This window comes from Hippocampus bargibanti, linkage group LG09, assembly GCF_051943395.1.
Source record: "Hippocampus bargibanti isolate YZ-2025 linkage group LG09, ASM5194339v1, whole genome shotgun sequence".
Taxonomy (NCBI): domain Eukaryota; kingdom Metazoa; phylum Chordata; class Actinopteri; order Syngnathiformes; family Syngnathidae; genus Hippocampus; species Hippocampus bargibanti.
In genome coordinates, this window is record NC_142742.1 from 10,231,867 (window position 1) to 10,244,691 (window position 12,825).

General features: G+C 41.7%; 1 protein-coding gene and 1 long non-coding RNA gene across 2 annotated transcripts in view; both read left to right on the forward strand.

Annotated features, from left to right (window-relative positions):
- msrab (methionine sulfoxide reductase Ab) overlaps positions 1–9,038 on the forward strand; it is a 67,873-nt gene extending 58,835 nt beyond the window's left edge. The window contains 2 exon segments of the mRNA XM_089004550.1: positions 7,260–7,342; positions 7,345–9,038. Coding sequence (XP_088860676.1) covers positions 7,260–7,342; positions 7,345–7,440 — 179 coding nt within the window. The 3' untranslated portion in view covers positions 7,441–9,038.
- On the forward strand, positions 1,379–5,470 carry LOC148893608 (uncharacterized). The gene is made up of 3 exons (XR_016116004.1): positions 1,379–1,517; positions 1,605–1,686; positions 4,707–5,470. It is a non-coding gene; the product is annotated as an uncharacterized LOC148893608 (long non-coding RNA).
- Positions 9,039–12,825: the final 3,787 nt, after the last annotated feature.

Consider the following 12,825-nt stretch of genomic DNA (forward strand, 5'->3'; position numbering starts at 1 on the left):
GGGCGGGGGGGGGGGGGGACACGGGAAGAAAGACGCCCGTTCGGGCCATGTCGAAGATGAGGGGAGCCTTTCCGACAGACATGAAGGAGGTTGGAATGGGCCGGGGCGAGCTCGGAAACACACACGCAGTCGAATCACGTTACAACATCGACATCACAGTCTAGAAGATTTTTCACATCCCAGTCTACTTGGTTGGCGAGCTTCATTTTGTAGGCCATGTAGGTGTATATGCAGCAGTGGTGAGTTGTCAGGGCCTCAAGGCCTTCTCTGCTATCCTACAAATATCTGAATCACAGACTAAGGTGAATTAGATTTTGTCCATTAATGCTTCTTAAATAATTCCAAATTGTCTTTCAGCTTCCTTTCATTAATTTTCCCCTGTTGCGCCGATTAAGCATTTAACCAGTCACATTTCGGCCATCATTAGTTACCAGGCTCAGAAATCTACCTGAACACCTTCACAATCAGTTCTGCAGGCCCTGGAGCATAAAATTCAATGTGGATGAAACTTTTGCTTTAACCAATCAGAGTTCGAGCTGGTAACATCAGAGATTTAACAAATTATGATTGGCTCGTCACATGATTGGCTAGTCACTAGCCAATCATAGTATCATGAGCCACTAGTGATAAGAGCATACTGGCCAGAGCTAGCACACTGTATCGTACCGAGCTGCATAACAAAATACATTTTTGTGCTGATTTAATAGTGGTTTTTGACAAGCTACAATGACTGAAGCAGGAGAAGAAATGGATTTGTTTGCAGATAAACTGTTAAATCCATTTTCAAGATCGATTTTCAAGAATAGATGGACATCATTAAGGTTGGGCAGCTCCGAAGCTAGCAAAAATAGCAAATAATATTGCAATTTTAAGAGGTTATTATGAATCCACGCGTTCAAAGTAAAAATTAGAACAGTTTAATAACAGTATTTCTTATGTTTCTTCAAGGCACACCTTATTTCCTGGTTAACTACATCTTCTACACCATACTCGCACCATATTCATTCAGACGTAGCACTACGGAAGGCCTCGGAGTAACATGCATGAGTGGCCCCTGATATACAGTATTAATGTCTAGCAAAGAGTGTTTAGTGCTTACGTGCAATTCAGGTTTACATATTTTCCCATGAAACATTTATAAAAACTACATTAGCAACAAAACTGTGTTTTTAACAAGCGAGGCTTCATTTTTGTTCCCACAGGGCTGATGGCCGCAGAATTCGCAGCCTTTGATTGGTTGATCAAAACAAAACTTGACACAACTAACTTGCACTAGCAAAAAACACCTATAGCGGTTTGCATACCTGAAGATATGAAATAATCAACTTCTCTGGTGAGCATGACGTCCTTTTTTATTTTATTTTTTACTTTTTAGGGGCAGCGGTGTCATGTTCTTAGACACATTTAGATTTTGAACTGCTTCAAGTCATTTCACGGCCCAGCAAAACGACGAACTAGTTGGCGACCCTGAAAGTGATTCTGGCCATCTTTAACCAGAACATTTTCCTCCAATATCTGTGCGTGTTCATTTCACACTTCGGAGGTCACTACTCGTCAAAAATGTGCTGTTAATGTACACACTTTTCTGCTTTTGTCACGCATAGCTTCCAAGGGCTGGTTGACACGGAATAGTTCGCCCTCCTCCGGCGCACTGCCGCTGCAATCGAGCGAGAAGAGCCCCGTCAGGTTAGCCACGGCGGCGCAACGCCCTGCATTCTGATTTATAGATCTAAAATGGCTGCCGTGTTGTGACTGCCGTGTGATGGAGCGCGAGGGAGGCTAGGTGAAGGGAGGAAGGGGGGCAGGGGGTAGCGTGAATGTTGTGTTCTCCCCATCCCCACCCTGCTGCCCCCGAAGGGTTCGCTACCACCGTGGCTCCGTGGCGATGAGTGGTTAATTAGGCCACGGCGAGCCAAGCGGCGCTTGTGCTAGCACGCTGTTTAATGTGGCGCATGCTGCTGTGTCACACCGCTTTAAAAAAAAAGCTAAATGCGCGTCCCTTCTAATATTCCATGCGCTGGGATTTGGCTGGCGGATGCTCCTGCAGGGGGATTAGAGCCTTCACATTGTAGCAGGCAGCTGCCGAGGACTTGCAGGTCAGCTGCTGTCTCAGCCTCTCTGCAGGGTGCACAGCTTTTGATTTTGACAACCCGCTGCAGCAACGCACCACATATCAAGTACCACGCTGCCCCCGTGTGGGTAAACCAAGATGGCGACCCACTTCATGCCTGTGCCATCGTTTTCCCTTACTTTGATGATATTGTGTTCCTCCCTGAATTTTCAATCCCATTTATCATCTTGCGGAGGTGGCAAAAGTGACCATTGTAAAACTAAGACAGGAGACACCAGCGCTATTAACGAAAATCCACGTGTATCTGACGCTTCCTCTCAAGAGAGGATTTGTACTGTACTTGCAATATTGATGCCACAAGATGGAGAGGGATTACAGTGAAACCTCGGTTTACGAACCCCTTGGTTTGCAAACGTTCCGGCTTACGAACGTTACATTTATTGTACAGTACAGTTTATTTCTTTAATCAGAATACCACAGCACATTTATTATACATAAAATAAGGTATATTTTGTGTTTTTTAAGGCTGAGAAAGTTAGAAAGTAGAACATTGTTTTATGGGAACCGGGAACGGTTTATTGTCATTATAATGATTTCCTATGGGAAATTAATTTTTGGGATACACACTTTTCACCTTACACACTCTGTCTAGGAACCAATTAAGTTCGTAAGCCAAGGTCCCAAGGTAAATGAAATATTATTATTATTATTATTATTATTATTATTATTATTATTATTATTATTATAGGTTGGAGCTGTGGGATTTTAATGACATTGTTGCGAGACTTGCTCGACAGCCGTCGTAGTAACGGTGTTGTAACTATTTTTGTCAGAATTAAGACCCTCAACTCAGTTAAGCACCCGGATGCCACCAGGTAGCGCCAAAAGATTATTGCTTGAGCACAGAAACGTCATTTGGGTCCAATTGTCGCCATATAAGGGAAGTGAGGTTTAAAAATAAAAATAAAATAACAATTTGAAAAAGTGAATTGGTGTGGGGTCCCTAAAGACAAAGATGATATGTTTGAATTTGGAATTTGGTTTTTTTTTCATTGTAACCCCTTCCTCAGCAGAAACGAGTATACACGTTTACACATTCTTTTTTCAGTCATGGATAAGTATAGTCGTTAAACATATTACTTTCAAAAATCAGATACATTCGTATGTACTCGTCGATTTTGACACTTTGTGGACCACTCTACATGTGAAATACTAAGTACCACCCGCAGGAAAAAATATCCTGTGACTCTAAAGTGTCCTTGAGAGTTTTGAAAGGCGCTTGCAAATGAAATGTATTATTATTATTATTATTATTATTATTATTATTATTATAGGTTAGAGCTGTGGGATTTCAAGGACATTGTTGCAAGAGTTGCTCGACAGCCGTTGTAGTAACGGTGTTGTTACTATTACTATTTCTCGACAAGTGGGGACCTTGGAGAACCTTCCACTTGTCAGAAGGGCAAATCCTTTCGCAGAAATCATGAAATAACGATTGATGAAAACTGAGTCCATTTGAATTGTTCAGTCTTTTTATTGATAAAAGGATTATTGACTCTACTGGTAGAGACTCATCGTTTTGCTGAAAAACTGGGCAGGATTTACAAACTGTTTTCATAGCAAGCATCAATGATACCATATAGAACTCCTCCTCTTTTTTTCCTTTCGGCTTTTCCCTTCAGGGGTCGCCACAGCGAATCAATGTCCCCCATCTAACACGGTTTTGTGCATCCTCTTCTCTCACACCAGCTACCTTCATGTCCTCTTTGACCACATCCATAAACCTCCTCTTCGATCTTCCTCTCGGTGTTCTGCCTGGCAGTTCAAGATTTAGCATCCTTCTCCCGATATAGTCACTCTCTCCCCTCTGGACATGTCCAAACCATCTCAGTCTGGCCTCTCTGACTTTCTCTCCAAAGCCTCTAATATGAGTTGTCTCTCTAATGTACTTATTCCTGATCCTATCTGGGCACCCTGTTGTACGCTTTCTCCAGATCTACAAAGACACAATGCAATTCCTTCTGACCTTCTCTGTACTTCTCTATCAGCATTCTTAAAGCAAACACTGCATCTGTCGTACTCTTTTTTTAGCATGAAGCTATACTGCTGCTCACAAATGTTCACTTCTTTTTAATGATACTATAAGAACATATATTTTTAAAAATAGTCTGAAAACGGAATGTTTTTCACCCCAAAAAAAAATAGTTGGGGAAGGGGTTAAATTCAAAACTAGAACTTCAGTTAGGAGCAACACGGTGGCTCTCGTGCCCTGCTACCCTTGGGAAGATATAGCGGATCATAAAATGGATGGATGGACATTGGGTGTTAAGAACCTCTGCTAGTATGAAACATTCACTGTCATGCCTTTCCCCCCTCTGCATTTATTATAAAAAAAATCATCTTTTTTGAGTTCTTTAAATCTTCCTCATGCCGAATTATTGCAAGAGTCCCAACTGTGTGGAATAAAACGGACTCTGATAAACGCAAATTCTTAGCAACAATTCCTCCCCAGCTCCCAGCAAGCGAACCTCCTTCATATCCGCACATTTCTCATGTGCGAAGACCTCGACTCGGGCTTCTTGTTGCCTGCAGCAAGTCCCACCTTGCCTACTTGTCTTTCCTTTTTCATCCGCAGATGCCCAAACGCCTTTCACATACAGCGAAGAAAATCACACGGCCCTCTGAAGGCAGACTATGAAAGCATTTGAAGCCTCCTCTCAAGGTGTTTCGGAAAGTCTAAGCGTTGATGTGCGTCACAACAAAGAGAAATGATGATACGTCGTCCCGCGGCGGGGAAATCCGCTGCACTCCAAAGTGGAGTGTATTCCTTTCTTCTGTCACAATTTTTTACGCGGTCTCGCTGACATGAAAAGTTGTAATGCTGCAGATATGAAACAAGATTTCACATTTTTGTGGGAAGTTGATTTTTTTTCTAAATACATTTGCACGTTCCCTCAAATTAGTGTAGGGTACTGTGAAGGCCAGTGGCGGGCCGTGCATGTAGGCATTTAGTATCGCTACGTCTGAATCAATCCACAGCTGCGAGTGTGGTGTGATTTACTCCTTGTTCACTAGAGGGGGCCATTGGCTGGGAAATAACTTGTGATGTTGAAGAAACGTAAGAAATACTGTAATTAAACTGTTCAAATATTTACTATGAATGTGTGGATTTGTGGCAACCTCATAAAATTGCAATATTATTAGCTATTTTTGCTGGCTTCGGAGCTGTCCAACGTTTCTTAATGATGTCCATCTATTCTGGAAAAGTCTGTCTTGAAAATGGCTTTAACAGTATATCTGCAACCAAATCAATTTCTTCTCCTCCTAAAGCCATTGTGGATTGACACAACCGCTCTTAAATTAACACAAAAATATATTTGCTGATGCAGTTCGCTATAGTTACAGTGTGCTACCTCTGGCCAGAATGCGCTTATCACTCGCGGCTCGTGATACTATGACTGGCTAGTGACTAGCCAATAATGTGACTAGCCAATCATAGTTTGCGAAAACTCTGACGATGCCAGTGCCTTCCAGCAGGCCTTGGGTTGCCAACTCGAACTGTGATTGCTTTCAGCGACAGTTTCATCAACATTGATCTTTATGTCCCGGGGTCTGCACACTGTGAAGGCGTCCCAGTAGATTTCTGACCCCGGTCACAAATGATGGCTAAAATGTGATTGGTTATATGCTTAAATACGAAAACACACATCTGGAAGCAGCACAACAGGGGAAATGCAATGAAAGGAAGCTGAAAGACAATTTGGAATTATTTAATAAGAATTTCAGAATCAGAATCAGAATCAGAATCAGAATCATCTTTATTGCCAAGTATGTAGATAGTTTGGATTGGATGTACATTTATTCGTCTCGCAGTGGAGGAATTTACATTTCACAGCAGCAAAGTTATGAAAGGAAGAGGAGAAGTACAAAAACTATGACAACGCAAAGACACAGAGAGTCATTCATTCTTCAGCACTTGCTCTACCCTCTTTGTTACATAAAGTTTTTGGCCAGCAGAGAAGGCCTTGCGTGCCCTGACGGCCCACACCTGTTAATGTTTCACAATTCACCTCTTGTTTTTGTTTGTTTGTTTGTTTGTTTTTGTTTGTTTCTGTGATACCAATTTCTCAGTATTCACCATTGTTATGATCTGGTAGGCGACCAACGGGTGGCGCTGTCGGCCCCGCCTGCACCTGCACAGGTGCTGGTCGTCTCAATCAGTGGTGGACTGCCACGTTCGGATTGGCGACCAACGGGTAGCGACGTCAGCCCTGCCTGCAGCCTCGCAGGTGCTGGTCGTTTTGATCAGTGACACTTAAAAGGACCCCCGGCACGACCATCCGGGGTTGGTTCATTGTTTGTTGCATGCTTTGTCTGCAATCACATGCATTGTATGTTGTGCATGTGTTTGTTTAACCTCGGCGGACTTTTACACTTGGTTTTCCTTTTATACTTTTTTTCTGTTCAGATGATTTTGATGTTTTACATTTTGTTCCTGCTGACCTTTATTTTAATACAATTTGTCAAACAACCTCCTGCTCCCTCCTGCCTGCTTTTTGGGATCCGCACCCGCCATCACCACCTTGGAAACCGTGACAACCGTCATGTGTTCTGTGTGACCGACCCCAATAATCTAAACACAATATGCTGATTAATTTGTGTTTGTGGTAAAGTAATTCATCAGGTTAATCCACCCACTTTCATCCATCTTGGCCATTTTAGAGCGCACCGGTCCCTGCCGTTGACTGACATCGACATAAAAGTACCTTTGGGCTTGCATTGCTCACCTGTTGTATAGATTTGGTCTCATATCGCCTGCTGATTAACGGCTCCTCTGTGGTCTTGGTTTGGTCATGTGATGTTTACAATTCAAACCTGGGGGCACTTTGACATAACATCAATTCCAGTCGACAGATGAAGGAAAATAGATGGATGCATCTGCTTCATTCTTATTCCACATATACACCCATTAATATGAATAACGTGTTTAGCCCTACAACATCACATTGTTGACTTCTACTGCAGGCACCAAAGTTTGCACTGCTGTCAACACACTCTTAAAAAATGTGTCTGTAAAATGCAATTTTGCCCTTTTATTCAAAAATGTTTATCCCCCCCCCCCCCCCCCCCCAACATTTTTGTGATTACTGCACTGGTGTCACACTTCCACCTGTGTTTTATTATCAACAGGAGCTGGAGACAAAGGGCTTGGGTGCCATTACGACAGAAATTGCGGAGTTACAGCAGTTCTACTACGCCGAGGACTACCACCAGACCAGCAGTACCTGAAGAAACAACCTCAAGTTTATTGCGGCCTCAAAGGTACCGGCATTTCCTGCCCCATCGGAACGGGCAAAGACGAGCCCTAAGGATTTACTAATAAGGATCGGTATAAATAAATTAATAAATCACTCGTGATCGAGCCCTTTCCGGAAACAGTGAAAGGACAACCGACGTCTCCGGACAAGTTGTGTCCATAATTTGTAAAATGGCTTCCAATGACTTCTACTGAGTGTATTAAACAAGGATTCCACCACATATAGCTATATTTTATGTTTTAAGACTCGCGCTGAATATTCAGGTAGTCTTGGTTTTGAGTTGGTGACGAGTCCTGAAGGAACGCCCCTCACCGAGAAACGACATACCTTGCATCACCTCAATGCATTTTGCGGTACTTTGTTTGGTCTGAAAACTTCGTGTTGATCCGCGTTGATGGCGAAATTAGAAGGAAAACACATAAATGGTGAATCGCTGTGTGACTTCTACAGTGTATTTGACCAGGAGACAATTTATACGGAGCTTTGTCGCCCTCTTCTGCCTTTTTTGGGTACTGTGAGTACTAAAGATTTTGTCACTACATTTCTCTCCAGATGCATCAAAATGACCGGAATAAATTATTTAATCGATTGCAAACATGTATGCTTTCCTCTTCAGAACTATTTGAATAATATTCATAACTGGATGAATAAACAATGGCTTACGAATCGGAAGCCATTGTTTTGATTCTCCAGCAAGGCAAGACGTCTTGGGGTGACACCACGAACAAGGGGGCGGGACCTTCTGAAACTGGCCACTTCCGGGTTCAATTTGAAGTAGTTTTTGGACACTTTAAGTCATTTTCATTGGTGTTTTGTATTTGACTAAAAATATCATACAGTGTGTTTTGGGTATTTTAGATCCTATAAAACGTTTTTCTGATGTCAGTCAGATACGGATTGTTTTTCAGCATTTTTGACCACAACATTCATCAAGGAGGAGACTGTGCTGAGCGGTTGCGCCTTTTCGGCAGCATGAATATGCCAGTACTGTTTTTGAATGGGAGGAATGTCGGTGCCATTCGACTCTCATCGCAGGACAGCTCTGGGGCCATTGTGCTTTTTTGCGCCTGTAATGGGCAGCATCTTCACAGCCCCGCTTTGTTCAGTGGAAGGTCGGTGCTGTTGGACAGTCTGCGGCTGGATGGATAAATGGCTTGAGGAGCCCGCGATAAAAAGGGAGGAGCGTCAGCGCAGAGCGCCGATGCGTATATGGAACTGTGGCGGGATGGAATTGAAGCTGATTTATGGGGGACAGGAGATGTGAGACGATCTCTTTTCGTCAATGAATGCTACAGCTGCGTGTTTGCTTTCAACATTTAGCTTGTAGTCGACGTGCACATTCCAACATGATGTCCCTGATCCACTGGTGAAGAGACGCTTTGATCCTCTCCTCTTTCATCTGGAATTGCTTTATGTAACAAAGAGGGTACAGAAAGTGCTTAAGAATGAATGTCTCTCTGTGCCTTTGTGTTGTCATGTTATTTATTTAGTTTTTTTTTTTTTTTGTTCTTTTGACTTCAAGACGGCGCCGCGAGAGTGGCTGCCTTTCCAGCAGCTCATGTATTTTGCTTTTCTACTTTCATTTCTTTCATAACTTTGCTGCTGTGAAATGTAAATTTCTCCACTGCGAGACTAATAAAGGCAAATCCAATCCAATCCAGTTAGGAAACAAAAAAGTGATGTCGGTTGTCCTTTAATTTTACACTAACCGACACGGGTGAAGTATTTTTCTCTGAAGTTAATTGTGTTTAATCATGGGAATTTCTCCGTTGTGAGACAAACATTTTCTTATCTTTTCATATCTTGTGTTGCAATCATCACGTACTGTGATCGTGAGAATCTGCAGCCCTCAAATAACTTAAAAAAAAATGTTTGGGAATGTGATATTTGCAAGCTTGGCCCTGATTGGTCATCATCTGAGCTGTGAGCAACAGCGATGCCATTTTCAGTTGATGGCCAGTGGTAAAATTTGTGCATTTTGGTCCTTAATTCATATTTACCCAATCAAATTATGAATCAAAATGCCGTGGTAAACTATTTTGGTATGTGTCAAAGTACTGTATTTTCTGGTGTAAAAGGTGCACCCCAAATGAGTGGTGCATTTTCAAACGGTTTCCATATATAAGGCGCACTGGACTATAAGGCGCCAAGACTTGAAAGAATGAAAACATATCACATATAAATATATAAAAGTTTTCCAAACATAAGTCACACCGGAGCATAAGGCGTACCTTCAATGAATGACAAAGGTTTTCCAAATATAATACATAAATATATTAAAGTTTCTTAATATAAGGTACACCACTTTATAAGGGGCTACAGTAGAGGCTAGGGTTACGCACGACTTCTACAGGGGGAAATGGAGTCGTTGGCTACTGACAAGACATGTTGTGGCATAATATTACTTCACATAAAATCCGCACCTGCGTACAAGGCGCAGGGTGATCTTTTGAAGAAAATGAAGGCTTTATGGTGCAACTTATACTGTACACTGGAAAATACAGTAGTTCAATTGCCCAAGGTGGAAAACGAAGGACCTTTCACAAAAAAATTGCATTGGGAGGGATTTTCAGTTTTATTTTACTTTATTTCATTTAAAAAAATGCTTTATTTGCTGTTAGTTTTAGATTTGTTTCTGAACCTCTGCTGAGAAAAAGAATGAAAACAAACAGCTGGAGTGAGATCATTTGGGGTGCTGTAACGGTTTTATTCCACACGATGGCATCGTATGTTCAGATGGCCTGTTTGTATCAACAATTCACTTCCATATTTGTATTTAAATAGTCAATCATATTATAGTAGTATTTTGAATAAAGCAATAATGCTGGAATTATTGATCGTATTGTAACTTATAAAAGGTGTAAGGTAGGACATTAAAATAGCAAATGTCTATTGTGATCAAATCACATATGGGTTGACTGTTATCATTTACATTAATTGCCCTTTTGAAATGGCACATTGTTGTGTGTGTTTTGGATTGCCCGTCACCTCCTTCCATTTAGTGCCATGAGTCACCGGCGTAAACATTCACACGGTGTTCTCATCCTGAACCACAATATGTAATATATGCACAAAATATTGTGTCAAAAATACTTGTCATGACTTTCACATGATTACCTGCATTATTGTTGACCGTACATTTAAACAAATCAGCCCCATAACCTTGTTAAAAATGAAAATCACACACAGATCATATCACCAATGAAGCCTTTTGGTCAACCACAGTTTTGTTTCATATTGCTCTGGTAGTTCCCCCTCACTCCCTTCTGTGTGTGAGTGTGTGTTTGTGTGTGACATCCTGACACCTGTGTGTAGGTGTGGACCAGGGCACAGGTGCAGGTGCAACCTCCTGGGGCCTATTTTCGTATTGGGACAGATATTTTTGCATGTGTCTGCATGCAACAGTGTGTGCGTGCGCGCACTGCGGTTTGCTTGATGGAACCGCACTAAGAGGTATGTGGTTGAGACAGCTAGCTGCTCCCAAACACCGGGCCTTAATTTCATTTGGCATGTTGTCCTGTTTTTATTTTTATATGAATGAGATCTAATGACCTCCTTCACATAGAATGATCGTAAACCTCTGCCAAGGCGAAACAATAGCGGAGGTAGGCATTGCCGCCGGTGTAGTAATTGTTTTTACAGTAAGCCGACACAGAGATGAAAACAGCAAGTGCTCCAAAGGTGGTGGTTTGTTCTGTCCTGTGGGGGGGGATGAAAGATAATGTTCTAGTCTAGATACATCGATGAAAAGGTTTCTTCAGCCGTCATCTGTACTTCTTTGAAGGTGTCGGACGTTTCGCTTCTTATCCAAGATGCTTCTTCAGCGAACTAAAGTCTTACTGGTAGTATGGGCCCTATATATATATATATCCCTACTGCCCAGACATGGCGGTGCCGGACACTGCTATGATAGGTCCCTGCTCTCAGGTTGGGGGGAGAAGAGGACTACTCCCTGCGGCTCCACTGATTGTTCCTATTGTCCTGACTAACGACTGGCCTGATTGGCCACTTGCTCCAGTATCACCTCATCAGCATTACTAATACTATGTTGCCTAAGCAGACTGTTGTATGAACGATCCAAATTGAACCTCACACCATCATATCGGTTTAGTGAAGGATTTTGCTGTTTTATGAAAATCGCTTCTTTTACTCCCCTTTCAAACCATCTATGTTCTTTCACTAAAATTTTAACCTCATTGTCGTCAAATGAGTGGTTGCTAGCTTTTAGGTGCATATGTACTGCCGATTGAGGCCCACTAGTATTATCCCTGCGATGTTGATGAAGTCTTTTTTTTAGAATTTGTTTAGTCTCCCCAATGTACTGCTCTTTACAATTTTCATTCTTACAATGTATTGAATAAACTACATTAGTTTGTTTTTCATTTGGCCGCCTATCTTTTGGATGCACTAATTTTGAAATAAGTAGGAATTTTGTGTTGCCAAAGGACTCTTTGTAGTTTTTCAGAAACTCCTGCAATGTAAGGTACTGATATGCTACTCCTCTCCTTTTTTGTATCTTCAGAATTTTTAGTTTCATTCCCTATTCTTTCTTTCTGCCATTTGTTAAACGATCACTGAGGGTACCCACAGTTTGTGAGTGCTCTCCTGATATGTTTTGACTCCTTTTCACGACCCAAGTCTAGATACGAATTTTGAAAAGCTATATCAGAAATTGTTCACGAATAATGCGACAAAAACTGTACAGTAAATCTTCACATCAAATTTGCAGGAAATTTCTCACTTTTCCCCATACAGTTTTGTTATAGGCTGTCTTCATTATGGCTGTAATTCCACAATTGGCCAGTAGGTGGCGATATCACATTTAATACAAAAAATGTAGAATAAGAGTGACAGCAGAACATAGCTCAACAGTATTTCAAGATCAGGTATGTTTGGATTGGACATTACCAATTTTAAATCAATGTAATCTTGCTTTTTATGCCTACAGAAAGCACCGGTTTTATCTGAATTTTATATGCCGTTAAATGCCGTATAGTGCCGATAAAGCGCTGGCCAGATTTCTGGCAAAGTTTTTATCCCATCCACAAGAGGGCAGCATTTCCCTTTTTTCCCCATGTTAGCGCTTTGTTCCCGCTTCAGCTGTTGCTAAAGAGCGATATAAACCAATTATGGATGTATTGTATTGTATTTTGGACAGCCGCCCTCATTTCAAGCTCATATAACTCCAGACCCATATAATTTCCTTTTTGCACATGTCTGGCAGTGAATGAGTGATGGGGAATAAGAACTTTTTTAAAAAGTTTCATCCTGTTATATTCTTAGTGGGCATGTGTGACTCGAATACACAATTGAAGTACAGACAACCTGGGGTCAATCGGAGGTCAACAGACACAGCTTGTTAAACTGTCGTCTTCATCTATGAGATCTGGCCTTGGACAGAATTTAGGACTTGGGAAACTCCTTATCACAGGAGTA